Source organism: Aphelocoma coerulescens, chromosome 3 (assembly GCF_041296385.1).
Source record: "Aphelocoma coerulescens isolate FSJ_1873_10779 chromosome 3, UR_Acoe_1.0, whole genome shotgun sequence".
Lineage (NCBI taxonomy): Eukaryota > Metazoa > Chordata > Aves > Passeriformes > Corvidae > Aphelocoma > Aphelocoma coerulescens.
This window is the reverse complement of record NC_091016.1, coordinates 88,013,861-88,034,904: the sequence shown is the minus strand read 5'-3', so window position 1 is coordinate 88,034,904 and position 21,044 is coordinate 88,013,861. Positions and strand designations below refer to the sequence as shown.

Here is a 21,044-nt window from a genome sequence, read left to right as displayed (position 1 = left end):
AGTTAAACTTATATTTTAGTTGTTCTGGGTTTTTTTTCTTTTTAGACACACACAAAAGAGGGGAATAACTAGATTTTGTTCCTGGGATTTGACAAGAGGAATAATTTCAAGAGCTCGCTGATAGGCTGAAAATATTAATACTGCAGATGGTAAACTAGAGATTTTAAGTTTTATTTGTACCATTGTCCTTTTCAGCAAGAGAACACCTTACCTAAGCCAGGAAACGAATGTGCCTAAAAGAAGTCAGATTTACCCCACTTATGTTTGGCTAATGAACAGACACATTGAGGATGCTTAGTACTACCACATTTAAGACATACCTGTTAAGTCGCTCTAGTACAGAATCATCAGCTAAAGAAATCTCATCGAGGAGAAAAAAACCCTCCTCTTTCATTGCTAAAACAAGAGGTCCATCACACCACTCAAAGAGTCTAGAACCATCAGATTCCTCCTAAGAAATGGAAAAGGAAGTGAGAAGTCATAACTGCTACTTTTTACTTCCATGGTCACACCATCCAAGCTGTTACTGGTGCAAGACAAACCTGGTCTTTGGACCTCTGCCTGACTGGTCGCAGCCCCCCCAGGAAGTCTGATGTCTCCATATGCAGGTGGCAATTCACTGAGTACAGCTTCTGATTTGCTAATGCTGCAAAGATCTGACAAATGGTAGTTTTACCACACCTGCAACGAAGTAACTTCATTAAAAAGGATGAATTTAAAAAAGAAGCAAAACCAAACAATCAGCTCACTTTGGACAGGATTCATACTTTCATTGAAGAGCTATGAGGCAAAGGCCCAACACACAAATTTCCTTCTGCTCCTTTCCTTGAAAGAAATGTATGCAAAGTGAAGCCATCTTTGGCACAACTGTTGCTGACTTGCCCAAGAGGCCTTTAATTAAATTTAAATCAATACCTGCATCGATGCATTTCTGCATGTTGAAAGTCAAATTTTTTCAGCTTGCCCTTACAGATATCCAACCAGCCAAACATGTCACTGAACTAGAACAGCTACACGTCTGGACCAAGCCTAAGTCTGAGGGAATAAACCACCAAGTACCTAGTTTTCATTTACTACCCAAGTAAATTTTTCTTCTCTCTTTTCTTTAATTTTTCTTTCCTTCTCTTCTACAAAAATTTAGGCACAAGAGCAGACATTATCTACTTCCATGACCTCCTCTACAGCATATGAGGTGGAGAAGTGGTAGCAAGGCTACATTCAAGCTCTTAAAACATGTAAATTGAATGTGCTCTCAAAGAGAAAAATGCCACAACACCCCAAAAGCAGCCACTCCAGTGAGGCACATTGAGATTCTACAGGGCACCTTGTAAAGATGGGGACAGAAGTCAGCTCATTTTCATTTTACTACTTTTATATAACTTCTGTGTAGTTATACAATGCAGATAAACCCATCAAAGACTTGGGTTAAATGAGATGCAATTGCTTCCCCTCAAAAAGGAACTGTGAAAAACAGCAGTTGCAAGTCTGCCATGAGAAAGGCTCAAATGTCCCAGATCAAAGAAGCACTGAAGCCCGCACAGTCATTCTGTGTCCAACTCAGCAGCCAGTGAAGCACTACCAAGAACATCACAAGAAGCAGGATTACCCAGTGTCTCCCACCAGCAGTACTGGTTCACCAAACTCCAGGGCTCGTCCCACCAAAATGGCAAGTCTCCTCATCCCCTGAGTCCAGACAACATGGTTAAAATCTCTGTCCATCACTGACATCCATGTGGAAGACTTAGCTGCACAACAGAAAGCAATCCATCAGCTTCAGTCACATCTAGAGATCTACCAGTGGGGTCCCTATAGGAAACTCACCCAGTAGCTTTTTGACACTTTCCCCTGAGAAGAGAGACTCAGGATATATTTTTTTCTTGAAGTGTTTTTCAATGACATTTTGAATAACATCCACCTCCTCCTGTTTCCTGACTCTGCCTGCCAGAAGCATAAAACCTGCAAAACAGAGGAAGAAAGAAAGCCATTACTACCTGGGTAATCAGCAACAAAAATTTACACTTAAAAAGTGGGGCTGGAAAGTGATTCTACAGACACTTAAATCTGGGGCAGCAGAGCTCACCATCATTTGCTAAGTGCTGAAGCCAGTCGTACTCCTTCTGCAGCTGTTCTGCCAACCTGTACCTTTCAGCCCAGCGGAACAGATCCCGCAGGGTAATGAATCCATGCTTCCCAGCAAACACTGTCGAGCCTCTGCGGTAAGACTGACACAAGAACAAAATGTGAGCTATTTTTTCATAAACTCGTCCAAATACTTCAAGCAAAGCTAATCACCACTCTCTGCAGTGACATTGTAACAAGAAAATTCCATGAATAACAACAACAACAAAAAAAACCTACTAGAGTCACAACTCCTAAAGACTAACTCTTTTTAGGCAGGTATTTGACGAGCACCAGGAACAAAGTAATTCAGATAATAATAATAATAATAATAATAATAATAATAATAATAATATATTTTTTTAAAAAAATCAAGTAAGAATAAAATAGGTACCTGGAATAAAACAAAATCCAGTTTGTGCTGCTGTAATTGCTTTCAAATACAAGGTAGTTTTAGCTACATAATAAGTGTCAAATGCCTGTTGAATACAGGAGTGGCCAAACATATCCAAAATTACTGCTTAGTAATAATACCAAATTTCACGTGACCCAAAGACACCTACAAATCCAGTACTGTACTTTGGCTCCAGAGAAAGAGATAATTCTACACATCAAATCCCAAGATGTCTGGTTTTTTTGGGATTTTTTGCTCCTAGCTTTCTCTCAAATCTGACATCAGCTTTCCAATTCTTTGTCTTAACCACTGAAATTTGTACCTTGGTGGGTTCTCTCCATGGTTTAGAATTGTAAATATCCATCAGCTAACAATACCTCCCCCTCAAAGGAATTTCTACTACTTTGTACATGTTACTTTGAAATATGTTTGCATTTGTTAGACTAAAAGAAGAGAGACTCTCATACTTGCAGGTCTAACATGACTTTGACAAGCTTGCTGCAGTAAGAAGGTGGCAAACTGCATCTCCTGTGCAGTATGGTTTCCAGTTCATCACTTGGCAGTTCATCAAAATGCAGCTCCACAAAACGATTTCTGAAGGCTCTGGACAAAACCTAAAATATGAGACCACACTACTGCTTGAACTTTTTCCTCTTATATTGCTCATAGATCTTCCCCTACACATCCAAAGGAAATATGGATAGTGTCATAGCATACGAATTAACACACACACATCAACATTGAAAGAAAACATAAGAGACAGTCTGGGTGAGGACAAAAGCTTTAAAATGGATTGTGTGTTTTAAGGGCCTAGGCAGCTAAGTATTGCAAAGCCACAAGCTCACTCTCCCTACAATGGGAGAATTGGAACGATAGAAGTGATAAAACTTTTAGGCTGAGACAAAGACAGTTTCATAAATAAAGCAAAAGGTGCGTGTGCAAGCAAAGAAAAATCAGGAATTAATTCATCACATCAATAGGCAGGTATTCAGCCATCTCCAGGAAATAAGGGCTTCATCACACACACCAGTGTTATTTAGGGAAACAAACACTGAACATCCCCCTCTTCCTCCCCCTCCCCCCAGTTTTGACTGCTGAGTTTTGATATATAACATGGAACATCCCTTTGGTCAGCTGGGGTCAGCTGTCCCAGCTGTGTCCCCTCACAGCTTCTCCAGCACTCCCACACTACTCCACAAGTAGGTGGGGCAGTGGGAGAAGCAGAAAAGGCCTTGAAGCTGTGCAAGCACTGCTCAGCAATAACTAAGACATCCCTGTGCTATCAACACTCTTTTGATCACAAATCCAAAACACAGCACCATACCAGTCACTACAAAGAAAATTACCTATTCCAGACAAAAACCAGTACAAAATGGACTTCTATAGCCTAAGTAGAATCTCTTTTCCAGTGCTCTTGGACAAGAAATGCTGAAAATACACATGAACTCCAGTTCAGTAAATCACTTAAATCTGAACTACCTAAAATGAATTAGAAATTCTGTATCTGTGAAACAAGCAACTCACTTAAACAGAAGCCAGCTGTACTGACAGTCCACAGCCACCTCAACTCCCTCCCTCTTGGAGAGATTCATGATGCTACACATCAAAAGGTTCTCACATCACACTTTATGTATGAGAGAGATTAATTCCCTAAAGTCTTAGCTACCCAAAGAAATAGATCATACAGACCTTTCTGCCACCATAGAGACCTGGAGGGTTCTGTGTGGCAAACAGCATGAAGCGAGGGTGAGCTTTGACAACTTCCTGAGTCTCAGTAATGAACAGCTCTCTGTTATCATCCAACAAGCGGTTGAGAGCCTCCAGAACATCAGTGGGAGCCAAATTCAATTCATCTAGAACGATCCAGTAGCCCTTTCTCATTGCATCTATGAGAATGCCTTGGGGGGAACAGAAAAATTCCTAGGTAAAAATCTTATCAAGCAAATCTAACAGAAGCACGCACTCAGATACTTTTAGCAGCCCATTTTCATTAAGGATAAACACTGATCTAGAGAAGGAAGCAACAGTATTGTTTAAATTGTTGACTTATCATCTTTAGGTCCAACAGGACAAGCATGATCAGACAGACATGAACTTTTAGAATTCAATGAAATTCACACAAGTGATTACCATTAAAGTGCAACAACTAACTTTATGACAGGTCATCTCTCCATTGTAATAAACCAGACATGTGAAGCAGAAAAGAAGAAAAAAAAAAACCCAGCCATTGAAATGAGACAGGATTTTGGAGTATATAGAACATGCTTACTTACCTTCCTTAAATACCAGCTTTCCAGAAGCATCTGATGTGTAACAGCCAATATATTCTTGGATATCAGTATGTTCATGGTTGTTAATCCTTACACAATGATTCCCAGTAGCAGCAGCCAACCAGCGAATTAAACTGGTTTTACCAACAGAGGTCTCTCCTTGAATCAGTACTGGATGAGTCCTAAAAGCCATGACCAAAACAGTGGGTTAGAAGCAGGAGCCATGCCTTTCTCACACACAAGGTGTCAACATTATTAAACCACATTACCAAAACACTACCACTTCACTCATTTAGGGTATCCAAGATCACACACTAACAGGGAAATACAAATAACTTTACCCCAAGTGCTAACAGCTACCCATGAAGCTTTTCATGGCAGTGTGAAATAAGCAGGTTATTCTAACTGCAAATTTCTAGATCAGAATTTAAATAAAACTAGGTATGGCAGTAAGATGTTTTAAGGAAACAAGAAACATGTATAAATTTCAAGTCACTCTATAATGAAAAGTTAACTGTAAAGTAGAAGGAAAATAGACATCATTCATAGACTTAGAGGGGCACCAACACTCAAGGCCTAAACAAACATATTTAACCTATATTTTTAATTAAAAACTTGAAACACTTACCCTGCAGACACAACCCTGACAATGTCTTTCAGATTAAGCTTAACTGAAGGGGTGAGCACGTAACTCTCATCTACTGTAGGTTCTTTGTCGCCAGCTGAAATCCAGTATCCTTCTATAAGTATAAAACTCCCTCCTTGGGGTTTTGGTATTTGCTAAGGACACATGATAGAAATAACAGATTATACAAACGGGTTTCAGTTTGCTAATGAAAACAACTACTGTTACACCACTGCTACCTATGCTCTAAAGAAATTTTAAATCAATTCCTGAGCACTCCTGCAATAAGCACTGCCACAGAATGCAAATTACAGGAAAAACTTGACCAGATTATTTCAGGGTCATGAAGCAGGAATCTTTGCTGGTGCCATGAAGATAAAAATGTCTCAAGAGCCCTAGCACTGAATTTTGAAGGGCATTTTCAAGCAGGAACTTTGCTTTAATCTTTTTATGCTCATACACATTTTCTGGTATGAAAGGGTTTATTTTGAAACAAATACCCATCTCTTAAACTGGCTTCCCCATCCCCCATGCAAACTCATGTTCAGTTCCCAGCACTAGTGATATTCTTCCTTTCCCATAAAAGACAAAGCACAGATGCTTCTACATATCCATATGTTCTGCATTCAGAGTCTAAAAATATAAAGCCTGAGAAAGCTCCTCAAAAGTCTGTGAAAGCTTTACAGTTGGAGCCACTGCATTAAGCTGCCCACACTCCACAGTGCTGGAAGCCTGAATAAATAAACAAATAAATGAGCTCACATACAAACATTCAAGCAAAGTGAAAAACTACAGAAGAATGGTACTAATTTTTTCTAGTTCTTATCTTTATAAAATGAAAAACAGAACTGCAAGAAGGAAATGTAGAGGGAAAAAAAGGAGAGAAGACAACTCAAAATAAATTCCACTTTAAATACCAGACAGCTCTTCATAATCTTAGTTGCCTACCTGCTTGAGAAGGCTTTTGATGTTGCCAGAGACTATATGCTGGCAAATTAGCTTTTGAACCACTGGGTGAGAACCTCTGTCAAGCTGCGTCAGGAAACTCAAACAGAAACCCTAAGAAGAAGAATTATTTTCAGTGATAAATATGAAAAGTAGGGAAAAAGATAAAGATTAAAGAACCATTTCTGTTCAATACTGAACCTAGAGAGGATTATCTTTTACCCAAACAACCTCTGTAGTGAATACACAATGAAACAAATGCTAGCACAGGTGATCACCTCATACAGGGAGCGTGCTATGCTGCCACACGGATTAGATGCTGCAAATCTCAATGCCCTGCACAGGGTACGGAGACTGTAGTGAGGTCTGTGGCCAGTTCCATCCACCAACTTTGTTTCTGCTTCCTTTCTCACAGACAAATAAAAGCTGCAAAAACAAAGTTACACAGACCTGTTACTGATCAGACCACTGCTCCAAGGAATTCAAACCCAAGTACGAACACCTCAGCCTATTCCCAACTGGAACTTTTCTTAGAAGCTCCAGGCTGGGAAAGCCATGCCAAGCTCTGCCATCTGTACAATCAGTGAAGCAAAGCAACAGAGTATTTTTAGAACTGTATTTTTGAGAGAGCTTGATATACAGGGAGTGACTATAAACTCCAAGTATTCTAAATGTGAGATAGTTCACCTTACACTACAGGAAAGAAAAGTAACTCTAGACAAACACACAAACCATTTTAGTCTCTCAGATGTGAAACAGGACTGAAACAACAATACTTTTTAACTGGTGCCACCAAGAAAACAATTCTGAATTAACAAAAAAATAGAAATTTCCTTCCCACAAGTACAGAAACCTTCAGAATCAAGATGGATGTCTATGCTCTTCTGTTTCCTAAAGCTGTGCCAACTGCTGCATGGGGAGCATTACAGTGTTTCCCAAAGCAGTCTAGCCACAGATTACAGTTACATACTTTCTTTTTGTGACTTATTTCATTAAGAATTTTAAGAGATTACAGTCAACTCACTTCACAATTCCTTGTACTGTGCTTTTGTTCACATTCAAGCTTCTCAGATAATCCATGATAAGAATCTGCAAGTCTCCTTCATTTCTCAATTCTTCTACATAAAGTTCAGTAAACCTGAAAGAATCAAATCAATCTGTAGCACTTATGGCACTTGTCCATATTGAAAAATCATGTTATCTATAAATCTCATGGTATGTAACATTTTAAATTTTTTAGTAACAGAATACGGGTAGTTAAAGCTATAGACCTATAGACTGTCAAACCTACAGACAGACTCAAGAACCAGAACAGTTGAAAAATAAGGTATTACTAATACTTTCAAGTAATTTATCTGAATTAGTTTAATTTCTTAGACTGAAAGTGAACAATGTGACTTAAATTACAATTTTAAACAATTTGCAATAGATACCCAAATGTTACAGCCTGAACAATGCAGTACTGACACAGCCTATTATTGACAAACAGTAGTAGGTATTTTTGACAAATAGAAATACAAATTCATTTAAACTTAGCAAGTTATGCTGATGCTGGACTCTGTCCTATATTACACTCGCTTTCTTTCCTTTCACGATTCTGCAAGACAGCCAATAGCAATAAAACCTTGCTTTGCCACCGGAAATGACTAGTTACACATAGGTGGTGCATCTCCACAGTCTTGCAAAGTGTTTGGGAATCTGGGAAGGGACTATACAGGCAACTTTTGGCACTCATGAGGGAAACTGCATCAAGCAGGAGATCTGTGCATACAGGAAGGTAGATGGTACTGAAGAACGCATCTGCCACAATTCCAAATTCCTTGCCACAACTTACATGTTTTAAGACCACACATCAAATATTTTGAATATCACACATCTGCTCCACCATGCAAATCCTCTTCCTTTTGAGTGCACAAGACTGGATATGAAGCTTTTTGCAAGGATCATCAACACCTCTGAGTTATCAAGAGAAAAGCTGCTAAACAGACACAAAGCACTTACTTGTCTTTATTACTCCCATCAGGAACATAAACTGCTGCAGTAGCATTCCCAGGTACTGACAGCTTGTGAAGAATAATCATTTCCTGCCCCCACTGACAACACTCTATACTACTGCTAGACCACTTGCTCACAGCTCAGCTACTTCACCAAAGTATTTTGCTGATTCTTTTTCATTAAAAACCTTCACCATAATGTGGAAAGCATCTCTCACAGGCAGTAAATTTGAGTCCAGACTTGTATCCTCAGGCTTCAGATAAGGCATTCTTCACTGATCAACTCCTGAAACTAATTAAACTCTGAAAAAGACAGTGACTATTTTGTCCCAGAATCATTATTTCCTACCTGTTTCTTATTCCTAGTGGAAGATTTCTCTTTCCAACATCTGTAGCTGGATTCATGCATGCAAACAAGCGAAAATCAGGGTGACGGACAAGAGGCTCTAAAGTAAAGCAGAAATAAAAGACATAAGATTCACAATAAACACTGGATATTTATTATGTTAAATAAGGTATATTTTATCTAAGGCAACTTTCTATTGCTGCACTATTAAAATTTCTTAAAAATGCCAGTGGCAAAAATTTTCAGAGAATAACCCCACATGATTTTCTCAGAAGTACCTGCATCTTCACAACAGCCACAGGCAAGTGAAACCTTGACTTTTTTGTGCATAGCAAGATGTTTTAACAACCCAAAATGTTTCAAAAATTATGTAAGCTCTAAACTTGCAACTCTTTTTGTCTCTTTCAGAACAATAGCCAGTGCTTCCCTTGGCCAGGAAGAAAATCCAGCCTAGGATGTTCACACAACACTTGCCTCTGTCTGTAGCTCTTGAGAGCAGCATTCAGAAACTGCATTTTTTTACCTTTACATCTGTAAAAGGAGTTAACTTCCTACACAGCAGCCTCTGCAGTGCTGTTGAGAACACACCAGTGTTTTGGACTTCTTGCAAAGAAGTATGAAGCCTACAAAGAGCACATCACTCTCTTTTGCACACATTCATTTTAATGGTAAATGATCTCAATTTATTTTGAGCTACACAGGATAGGGAAGTCAGCTGGATACCAAGATATAGAAAAGAAAGCATAGAAATAGTACCTGTGTCTCCTCTGTCTAGTAACACCAGTGACCCAGATGATCCTTCCAATAAACCACTCAGGCACTCCAAAGTCTCTGCTGCAGCCAAGTTAATTTCATCCAATAAAATCCACTCTCCTTTTTTTACTGCTTGTGCTAGAGTACCCTAAAAATAAGACAAATTTCTTAATCATGTTGCCAGCAATGATATATCAACTGAAGCATTCAGATACTGGAAATACTTGGTGTGCACTCTGTGCCTTGATTACACAAATGGCAGTTCCAGACCTTTTACAGCAATAGCAGTTTTACTGCTCTCTCTCAATAACAGCAATTATTTTGCCAGTCACAGAAGTCAGGCAGTTATCATACCATTACATCAGACACCAGTTTGACTGGCTCAAATGTAACAGATTTAAGATCTCTTATTTGTGCAATGCTGCCTGTTGGTGATACCTACCACTGACACCACATTAGAATAAAGACAGTTAATCCAAAGACACAAGCAATATTACGCTCCTATGGAATCTGTACCTTATTAATTAAAACAATAACTATATTAATTAAAACATGACTATATTTAAGTCAAAGGCTCTCCAACTATTCATAAATACATTTTTTATAGAGGACTGGTCAACATTTTACACACTTTACATGAAATTTGAGCGCATATATTCAGACTAACAGGGTGACAAGGAACAAGCATGCATTTACCTCACAATTTCTCCTAATCACACTTAATGTCATTAAAACATATTATGGGTTGGGAATGTTTTGAAAAATCACTTTTAGATAAATAATCAATCTTTAATATTAAATCTTTCACAGGAATCCCTAGACAGAAGCATGAGCTACTGGAGACTAGTCAAGAAGTTTTTTCTAATCTGATACAGTTGAAAAGATGGTATGACATATTATTTTATCATACCAGTCCTAATTCCTATTATACAGCACTGATTTAATGTGCTACCACAAAACATTCTCCCACTCCCCATCTAAACATTGCCTCCTTGAAGCTGCACACTTTGTTTCATGAGTTATCATGGAACACATTTTACTTCACATCAAGGTTCTTGCCAGGAAGCTATTTATATAATACTCATTGCAAAGACTTTTAAATACTTCTTCTTATTTCTCCTAGCATCAAAATGCAAATCCCTAAATACCTCAACAAATGCAAAGAGAAGAGCATTTTCTGTCATTTTCATCTGTTGATGAGCGTGATTCAGTTTAAGACCAAATGCCTCCCACTTTTCCTTCAGTGGCAAGCCTGCAAGCAAAACAAATTTAAGTTTGGACCATCCGAACAGTATCACAAAAAAATGTCTGACAACAGCATTTTAATCAAGTTGTTTCCAGCACAGAGACAAAAGCAAGCTTGAGCAACAAAAACATTCAAGTCCTGCAGGTGACACACCACAAATTAAAATAATTATTTAATCTTGTTGGTTTAGTTTTTGCGTACGTGGTTTTTTTCTTTTTCAATTTATCTGTAGGTGGATAGTGCTCAGATAATTTGCTATTCATTCCTAGATGAGGAACAAACACACTGCACTTTGTTCCAGCATGACTGTTACCACTCTGATTTCCAGAGACAGAAAGACATATCAAAAAAATAAATCCAAATTTATAACCCTTATGACAGAACAGATTAACAATGAACACTTCAGTATCAATAAACACACTGATGCTTATCAGTTACAACATTATTTACTATAGCACTGATTTCAGTTACGTGTTTAAAATCACTAGCTGAGCTACATACAGCATCAAAATTCCTCAGGAAACTTTGCAAGTTACAGATTTCAGCTTGTCTTTATTTTAGCATTGTCAATTCTTGGATTAAGCGGTCTTTAAACCATTTTTTTTTTTACATTTGTGGGCTTTTAATTTAATATCACTTAAAAGAAGAGTGGAGATAAAGTTCATAATTAATTTTACTTAACCCAAACTGAATGAAAGCTACAACTTCACTTATTTGGCTGGTCTAGAACCAGAAACAAAGGCGTACAAGACAAAGTATCAACACTGCCCCAATCCCAAAACGGGTTGTGAAGTATAAAACAAGGAAGACCTATTTGGAGACTAAACCACACATAAATAAAATAAAGCACTAGGCAAGTCAGCATCACTGCCAGAGGAACCAAGGCAAAAGCAAGCCCTTAAAATTATTACTACCCTAAAACAGTTATTACTTTGGGCTTGGGTTTTTTGTTGTTGCTTTGTATTTTAAATAGGACATATTTGTGAGACATAGCAGGTTCCAGGACTGAAAGTATGAATGCATTCACATAGAAGATTGACACACAACCAACCAGGACTGCTCACCAGCACAGCAAACAAGTGCTGAGTGGAGACCAGATGTCAAGGGTACCATAGGGCAGACAAGTCAACCTCCACACTGTCAGGCATAGCTAACAGTAGAGATGAGATAGAAAAAGGAAAAACAAAACAAAACACAACCCAATCACTATTCTAACAGAGTTCTGAATGTCTTGTTTCAATGTTGACATTGCATTTCTCAAAACCAGAAAAGAAGATGTAATATAGGGGGAGGGAAAACCCCCTAAACCTCAAACAAACCCAAATTAAAAGAACAAAAGTCACCAGTATTTATCTACCCTCTGCAGTGGTTCAGCACTAATGTGTGTTTGATCCATCTGAAGTCTTACCAGCTGCATTTTCTTTTACTTCTTTATTAATAGCAGATTTATGAATATGTTGCATTAGTTTTAGCAGATCATGCCAACGTTTCTGCCTGTAGCAAGTCTGAATGTGTCCCAAGAATGTTTGATTTTTCTTCCTAGAGAATGTCTGAGAGAAGAGTTCTTCAAAAGACTCTCGCAGAGGGAGCCAGATCAGCTTGTTATCCACAGGCTTGTAACTGAAGAGAAGCAAAACAGTAATTACTCATGTGAGACAGAGTTATCTGTGGACTTAAAAAAGAAAACAACCCCAAAACCAGTTACTTGTAACAACAATATGCTGCATGGATGAACCCTTGTTTTTGAAGTTTTTTACTCAACTAACAAACCATGTAAAATTGCACATATTTAAATGTACTTCATGAGGCAATTTTATAAAGACAGGAACACCCTGACAAGCAAAATATTTGTAATACTACCAAACAATATGTCCAGTGAATATTACATCAGATTTCTATTGAACAACTTAGCCATTTTTAAAGACATCGGGCTGTGTTTCTGAATTATTCAATCACACACAGCTCTGCACATAATTCAGTGAAAATTGCTCTGTTCTGCAGCAGGGACAAGAGGGTTCCTGCATGCAAACATGTTTCTTAAGACATACATCCTACTATTAAACAGATACTGCCCATTTGTTACACAGAACAGACAGAACAGTGGTCAGTGACTCAGTGACTCACCCCCCTAAGAGATCTGCTGTGTCACTTTGTTGGTTCATGTTGACAACCCTCAAACGTTGTCCTTGAAACAGAAACAGAAAGTGCCATCAACTTGTGGTTTGTTCATTTGTTGTTTTTTAAATTATCTTCATGTAAGTTACAATTTTCACTCATTATTTACCTGTAATGTGAGCTAGATACTGAACTGTTGAAGTTTTGCCAGTTCCTGTTTCACCAACCAAAAGCACAGGCTCTCCTTTGACAACACACACTGCAAGCTGTTCAATCAATACTGCAGATGGCCGTGTGGCAGCAAAGGTATGTTTTGCCCTGAAAAAACAAAGCAAGTTATTCAAAACTAAGATTTATCAAAGAGCTCATTCCAATTTTACTGTCACCATTTTTTAGTGGAGTGGTTTGATTTAGGATTTTTTTTTAATATAGGTCTGAAAAGAAATAGTTCTAAGATATCCTTCTAAGATACTTACTTTTCTCAAGATACAACCTAAAAATTCAGGGTTCCCAAGTAACTTCCTGGCCAATGGAGTTAGCAACACATACTACAAAAATCTCCCTTTACAAAGGCAGATCCATCAAAATCATTTTATAACTGCTGTGGCCCCACACTGCTTTGAAGACACTCTACTTCAAAGAAGCTGAAAATCTCTATGGCTTTATCTGCCAGAAGCACAATGCAGACAACTCTTAAAGATACACAAGGTAAAACTAAGATCACAAGGGAAAGAGCTCTCACATTCCTTTCATTAGGGTGAGAATACCCAATTCACATTTTCCTTAACCCTGTGACTTGCAGTCTATTCTACTCCACCACAAAACATTTCGATTCACATGGAAACTACAGGATATTTTACCTCTGTACAGTGAGAGCCTGGTTCTGCTTCTTTACAAGATGCACTCTTCCGACAGAGACTTCTTGTTCCCGTATTGAAATTTCTGGTTTATAGAGTTCACAGAAGAACTCCACCTGTGAAAAAAGCATCAACACTTCCAATACTAATGCTGCTTACATCACACTAAGAACACCCACACTATGCTACCAGCATTACTTTGCAGCAAGCTAATTTTTAATGGTAAAATTCTATATTCTTCAGGTTTTAAATACTCATCACCTAAAACAGTGAAGGACCTCAGAAGTGTTTTTATCTGTACAAGCAACTTTCAGCTTAATAACTTCCTAATAGTCTTTGCCACTGTATTTCTACTTCACCTACTTCCATGGTAGTTCAACTACATAAACCTGAACTGTTATTTTAACAATAAACAAACAACCTCCCTTAAAAAAAACCCTTTGTGTAAAGAAGGATATTTTGCCACTTGCAGGGAATAATACACTCCTGTAATGCAATAATGCAAAGAAGGACAAAGAGAAAAACCCACAGAAGTTTCAGGGATCCATCTGTCAGCCTACAGGAGGGAATTTGATTTGCAGACTTTTACAGTCAGAAACAGTTGACAAAGAAATGATTTAGTTTAATTCTGTTATTTATAGAGCTCCAGAGAGGCAGCTTATTTTGTAATCAGTGAGTACAGAACAAGTAGCAGTAAAGATCACGTTTCCCTCTGATCTCTCTGTTTAAATGATTAACATGCACTGTAAACCACCCACCTAAGAAAAAACACATTCTTTACTACCCTGTGCATCTAGTGGTACCATGTGCTTAGGCAGCTGTGCAATCCTTCTTTTGCATCATGAGGCCATTTGCTCTAAAACAGGTTCCCTGGAACCCTCAAATTAAAAAAAAAAAAAATGCAGCTGAATATAAAATAGGAGAAAAACAGATCCTGGGATGGAACAGAGAGCAAAAAACCTCGTTAGGACAGAGAGGTGGGTATAATTTTAAATAAAAAATAGCATAACATGTTTCAATTAACAATAGAATAATTGCAAGCTATATAATACAGAATACTACCAATAAAGATTATGTTAATTATAGCTCAACATACCTTTTTTTTTGAAATGTTTAGGTAACTTCCAATAACTTTTGCCATTTTCTGTCTGCTCCCTTGGTTGGACAACATGGCTGTGAAACAGTCCAATGCCTGTCAAGGAGAAAACCAACTTGTTGAACACTAGTTTTGTATGATTTTATCTGACAAGCACCATCTTAATCGAAACGAACCCAATCCAACCATTGCAAATAAAACTATTCCACTGTTCTCAGATCAAGTCAAACAACAGAGTTCAAAAAGGTGTAACAAGAACTTCTAAACTCTGTAATGTAGTGGGTTTCTACCAAAAGCAAAAACTTTCCAATGCCCAGTCACAAAAGCTTTTCTGAGATGAATGGACCAAAATTGAGAAGGAAGCAACATCTCAAAATTGCCTCTGACTGATGCACACCCAAAAAATTCCCAACCTAGACTGTAGACTGATCAACAGGAAAGTAGAAACACAGTCCCATGTTAGAAGATAAAGAAAGGGCTCAGTCATATGCAATTCCAGCTTGTATCAGTTAAAATTATTTTGCACCATGCTGTTTGTATGACAGCAGTAAAGTCGTTCATCACCTTACTGCAAACAACTTTCCTAGTAGCAAAAAGAGCTTCTGATTAGAGATATCACAAACATTCTAACTACAGTCCAATTGCTTCAAACAAAACGAAAAAATTCCCATCTCACATTCCCAAAGAGAGTACTTTGTGAGACAATGCTAGAATTTGGGTAATCAATTTCTAGATCAAGTCTTACCGCACCTCCTGAAAAATATTCACTGCTGTGGTTGAAGAGTTACTGTCAAAGTTGTAAGCAATCCTGCTGCACCAATTCAGTAGGTCTCTAAAAAGAAAAACCAAAAAGATTTGGTACAAACACAACCAAAATACACAGCACCTTCTTTCATGTTCAGCTTAGGCCATGACACCATCTTCTGGCAGCTGCATGTGTAGTTGTTGTGCAAATTGTACATGGGAAGACACAAAGAGGTTGATAACTCTGAGGAGTAGCTGAGCACAAAGACCAATGCTGCTTATAAGCAGGTAATACATACTCCATTAAATCATAATGCAACTATGAAACTGAAAGGTGTTAAAGAATCCAGAAAGGTATAAACCCCTTTTTTTCAAGAGACAGATTCCTTATCAACAACAAGATCTTCCAAAAAGCAAGAAAAGGAAACTTTGTTCTAGAAAAAAACAATGTTCTTAGGTTCCACAAAAATATTAGGTACTACCCACACCTAGTATTTACTAACTAATTCACAAACCACTACTGGTTACAGAAATTCCAGATGAGTAGAACTGACATTTGGTAGGAGAGGAAGAAATAATTCAGCATCAAGCTACATTTCATCACAGAATTTCTGAAATTAACAGTACCTTACAGATACAGTTATTTTCAGTCACCTTAAGTTATAATGCTGAGAGTGTTCAGTATGAAACAATTTAGATAATATACTCGGTTGCTGAAAACATCATCTTCTAGCTACTGAGAGAACATTATACAGCACCATCCAGTTTTACCTAGTACTGATATCTCGTGTTAACAATAACTAAGAATAAATTCATATGGCCTGATACCAACTAAGCACTGCATATGACAAAACTTACACATTCCCCCACGTCCACCAAAAAGGAAGTACAGCAAATAGGAAGTTTAAATAATCCAGAATGAGTTTCTTTAAATGATATATTGATCATTATTTTAAAACAAAAAAATGTATTTTTCCAGTTTTTGCAAAATTCCCATTTAATTATTCAAGCTCTTACAATTATTAAAAAAAAAAAAAGAAAAATAACAAAAATAAACCCTTCTATCTCTGTAGCTAGCTGACTTCCAATAAACATGTAAGAAAAGACAACCTTAGAGATAGTTCTCGTCCTTCCAGATTTGGTTTCTTATGTTCTGATCTAGATTCTGATGCTGCTTCTGATGTGTGACTGGAGCCAGCAGCACAGTTTTCTGGTGCCTGATACTTGTCTCCCGTAAGGTCCATGAAAATGTCTAGCAAGTGATCTGTCACAAGAGCAAGGTTGGGGTATCTCCTTTGGAGGACCTGAAAGAAGAAAAAAAAAGAAAAAAAAAGAAAAAAAATGAAACAAAACAACAAAACAAAAATCCCACCTGCGCTGGAAAGAAACCAACCCCGGTTTTTACCAGGAGATGCTTCAACAGATACTTCAGCTAGCAAGCTACATGAAACTGCTCCCTTGCAATCTCTGATCTGAAGAAAACAGAAGTTATTATGACTACTATGATACTGATTTTATGTCAAAAATGAACTTTGCCAACTCAACTCTACTCCAATTAATTTAATACATTTGCACAAATACAAATACCTACAGGAAGAACGGAAAGTACATTCAATCCTACCTGAAGCCAAACCATGACCACACAACTTTACAGCTGATTACAGAAGTCCTTATCTCCCACCCTTCTTTTTATGACTAAATTCATTTGAGCATTCAAATTGTCTATTCACTGCTCACAAAGGCACTTTAAGGGATAATCTCCTTCTGTAGTTTCCTTTCAGCTCAGTTATCTCCACTAAAGTTGCCAACCAAAATATTGCTTCCCAAAATTACTTTTCACAGACACAGGCCAGAAAAACTGGTCCTACCCTGCCAGACTGACTTTTAAGATTAACAAGAAGAGCATGAGTCTGTTTTTAAGGCAAGCAGGTCGGTGTTCTCTAACATTGTCTCTTCTATTACTACTACTGAATCTTAGTGCTTAATCTATACATTTTTGTAACTTAAGCTTCAAAGTTGCAGAAGAATAATAAAGAGAACCTGGTGGTAAGCAACATATCTAGCCCTCGAGTTTTGTTTCTTCATAAGGTTTTGATAATTGTTCTTGCCCCATTCCTAACAATTAGCTGACAAATGACAAGAAAGGAAAAAAACCACACAGATATTTAAGGCCACCTAGTAATTGTGCTGGCTGCTGAATGAGTCCAAAGGAGTGAATGAATTCTACTGAAAAAACTGTCTTCTTCATTCTAGAAAATTCAGAACTGTCTCCTCAACTCTTCTGCTAGACACTATTCACTACCTTTTCTCTTAACCGAGGGTCTTGTAGGACCAGATCCTGTTTTGAGCTCTGTATCACAAGGAGAATCTCCAGACAATTCTATTTTCATATGAGCCTTAGGCTGCTTTAATCTTCTGAAGAGCTACACAAAGCAAACACTTCCCAGAGATGCTAACAAAAGAAAGATGTTAATAGAAGCAATTATTTTTAAGTGATAACTGACCAACTATTTTTCAACTCCAAGCTTATAATTAGAGTAAGCTCAATTTTCTTTTTTGCTATTTCTCTCTGCTTTCAAGTTTCTGTGGGCTAATAAGTGGCAAAGTAACTTGATTCTTAGACCCACACAAAGCGGAATTGTGTCTGTCAAGGCAAGTTCCAGGAATCTTTGTTCAATTCACTTCAAATTTTCCCGACAAACTGCCTGTTTACTTCAAAATTGGCAGCACAAAGCTGAAATTGTAAGGGTCTATTGTGGAACTTGAAGATAAAAATAAGGATTCAATTAACTACTGAAAAACATTTATTACCCTAGGTTGAAAGAATTATTCACATGCCACAATGGAGCAACACACCCCATACCTCCTTGAGTTCTCCTTTGCTCATGTTATCCAGATGTATTTTGGTCCAGTATTTGTCCAGAAGAGCAGCATGGCTGCTTTGCTGCCTGTACCAACCTCCACCAGAGCTGAATATCCTAAATCAAAACAACATGAAGAAACACAGCATGTTGAGCGTGGCTGAAGAATTCAGCATTTTCAGTGCATTTCTGTGCATCAAAGAACATGTTACATAGAGCTGCTACAGCATATGCAGCAGGCATAAATGACACATTGTCACAGTACTGTGATGCATCCTACCCTGCCTAACCACACTTTCTGAATTACCTATTATCACAGTGTTTTACTTCCTATAATGCAAAATCTCCACAGAGATTCTTTTTCTGAAAGACTTAACTTACTGCCAGCTGTGTATCAGAAGCAACATATAGAATCCTTTGTAAAGAGAGAAACCTGACAGAAGTGGCATGTGAAGTATCTTAAAGGATCTGTGCTCTTAATGCAGAGATGCAGGAAGAGCATCTCTAGCTTGTCCCCTCCACAGTGGTTCATGATTATTCTTCCTCATCCTCCAGACTCAGCTCTTGCCATCATACATTTCATTCCCTTTGTTCTTTTACTGCAGAAATAACTATTCAGCCATATGGCTTTTTACCCACTGTGGAAGTAGCCTTGCACATGCAAAGCATTAGATTTGGGGTTGTGGTTTGGCTTTTGTTTTCTGGTGGGTTTTTGTTGTTTTTTTTCTTCTTTGTTGTATTGTGTTTGGTTTCAATTGTTAAATACTATTTCCCAGCTGTAAACTCAACAGATTTAGGGAAACTACTCTAACTAGCCCAATGAAGACTATAATTTGCTGCTATACAAACTGTTCACTGATGTGCTAACTTTGGCTGGGATAGAGTTAAATTTCTTCATAATAGCTGGTATGGGGCTGTGTTTTGCATTTGTGACCAAAACAGTGCTGATAATACAGGGATGTCTTAGTTACCCCTGAGCAGGGCTTCCACAGATTCAAAGCCTTTTCTGCTTCTCACCCTGCCCCAGCATAGAGGGTACACAGGCAGCTGGGAAGGGACACAGCCAGGACAGCTGATCCCAACTGACCACAAGGATATTCCATATCAGATGGGGTCATGCTTAGCATATAAAGCTGTGGGAAGAAGGAAGGGTGGGGATGCTCAGAGAGATAGCATTTGTCTCTTTGTTTGTGTGGAAACCTTTTGCTTTACCTAAATTCTATCTCAACCCAAGATTTTTCCCACTTTTACTCCTCCAGCTCTCTCCCCCATCCTGCTGCAGGGGAGTGAGCCAGCGCCTGTATGGTGCTTAGTTGCTGACTGAGGTTAAACCATGACAACCATGCATTCAGAAACAAAAATTATTAGGAAATGAGGCAACCAAAAGAGTCGAATACAAAAGACTCAATTCCAGAAAAAATAGATCAGAAGAAAAGAACTAATTTACAGAAGAAAGACAAAAGCAGGAAAATATGTTAAAGGCCTGGAAATAAATTATAAAAGATTTGAAAACAGCTACTATGGCTTCTATTGCTTGTTAATTGGAAATTGCTAAAATACTCCTACACAAGTATCTTGCACTTAAAAGTACCCTGGACTTAAAAATAGGATATCCATGCTCTCAGTCTCATTTAAGCTCACAAACCTACCTTCTGGTTGCAAAAAATTGGAATCCTGGGGCTACTTTTAAACAGTCACCACGACCAGGAATCAGTAACTCTCTTTTCTCCAAAAGAGGAATCAGCACAGAGATCTGGAAAGAAAAAAAAAATTTTTTTTTGATGACACTAACAGACAGCACAACCATCCACACTCATTTCACATTTGAGATGCTGGAGCAATGCCACGGAGCACCATTATGTTACCAACAACTGCCATTCCCATAGATTGCACTTCCAAGTGATGCTAACAGGAATTGCAGAGTCCCCAGCAATTTTAATCAGCAGTGGAAGTCATAGGTGTAATGTTTACTTACCCTTTTTTCTCCTGTATTCAAATTTAATGATAAGAGAACGGAATGACAGCCTTTACACTGCAAGTCCAAACCAGAACTATTTATTTTTAAATTATCAAATGACTTATTAGACACTTCCACATCAGAAGCTTTATTTTCTTTATCTGCCCAAACAAAGATGACCAGTATCTCAAAGATGTCATTCTCAAACATCAACCTTTTTCAGTGTATACACTGCTACCCCCAGGAGAGCCTGGGGTCTATTTAAAAAATCTACCCTTCCCCAGAGAAGGACAGTAACGGTGGTGGAAGGAAGAAGGGAGGTATGACCACACCGACCCCTCAGCACAGAGGGAGGCACACAGAGATCCTTTGATATGGAGAGAGCAGACAGGATGCCTGCAGGGAGGACCTGAAGAAAGGGATTTGATGAATGCAGGATACTGCTCAGGGTATGCTTATCCTGAATGCAATGAGTTGAGTCCACAGAAGCAAACAAGTGCACGACCCCCTAGCAGTGAACTGAGCATACAAGCAGTATTCATTTGCTTTCTCATAAATTTTCTATTTCTAATATCAGAAGCCTAGAACCTAATAAACAAATGGACAGGTTATTCAGTCACAAAAAGGATGCTTTATGGAACAGATATGAAAGGAAATCACCAGCAGAATGTCCAGCAAGCCTACACAGCAAAGCATCTCTATCACACCACTCTTGCAAATGAC

At 38.1% G+C, this 21,044-nt stretch overlaps 1 protein-coding gene across 1 annotated transcript in view; it reads right to left on the bottom strand.

The window, feature by feature from the left end:
• The window catches only part of MDN1 (midasin AAA ATPase 1), a 93,563-nt gene that overhangs the window by 59,045 nt on the left and 13,474 nt on the right, over positions 1-21,044 (bottom strand). The window contains exons 8-31 of the mRNA XM_069011160.1: positions 20,014-20,117; positions 18,367-18,481; positions 16,614-16,807; positions 15,510-15,591; positions 14,760-14,855; positions 13,667-13,779; positions 12,976-13,124; positions 12,816-12,876; positions 12,100-12,311; positions 10,594-10,697; positions 9,449-9,593; positions 8,696-8,792; positions 7,377-7,490; positions 6,631-6,778; positions 6,356-6,466; positions 5,411-5,562; positions 4,786-4,964; positions 4,202-4,410; positions 2,980-3,126; positions 2,081-2,222; positions 1,822-1,956; positions 1,607-1,745; positions 543-681; positions 321-451 (exon numbers count right to left, since the gene is read on the bottom strand). Of these exons, the coding sequence (XP_068867261.1) occupies positions 321-451; positions 543-681; positions 1,607-1,745; positions 1,822-1,956; positions 2,081-2,222; positions 2,980-3,126; positions 4,202-4,410; positions 4,786-4,964; positions 5,411-5,562; positions 6,356-6,466; positions 6,631-6,778; positions 7,377-7,490; positions 8,696-8,792; positions 9,449-9,593; positions 10,594-10,697; positions 12,100-12,311; positions 12,816-12,876; positions 12,976-13,124; positions 13,667-13,779; positions 14,760-14,855; positions 15,510-15,591; positions 16,614-16,807; positions 18,367-18,481; positions 20,014-20,117 (3,218 nt within the window). The remainder of the gene's footprint in view (positions 1-320; positions 452-542; positions 682-1,606; positions 1,746-1,821; positions 1,957-2,080; positions 2,223-2,979; positions 3,127-4,201; positions 4,411-4,785; positions 4,965-5,410; positions 5,563-6,355; positions 6,467-6,630; positions 6,779-7,376; positions 7,491-8,695; positions 8,793-9,448; positions 9,594-10,593; positions 10,698-12,099; positions 12,312-12,815; positions 12,877-12,975; positions 13,125-13,666; positions 13,780-14,759; positions 14,856-15,509; positions 15,592-16,613; positions 16,808-18,366; positions 18,482-20,013; positions 20,118-21,044) is intronic.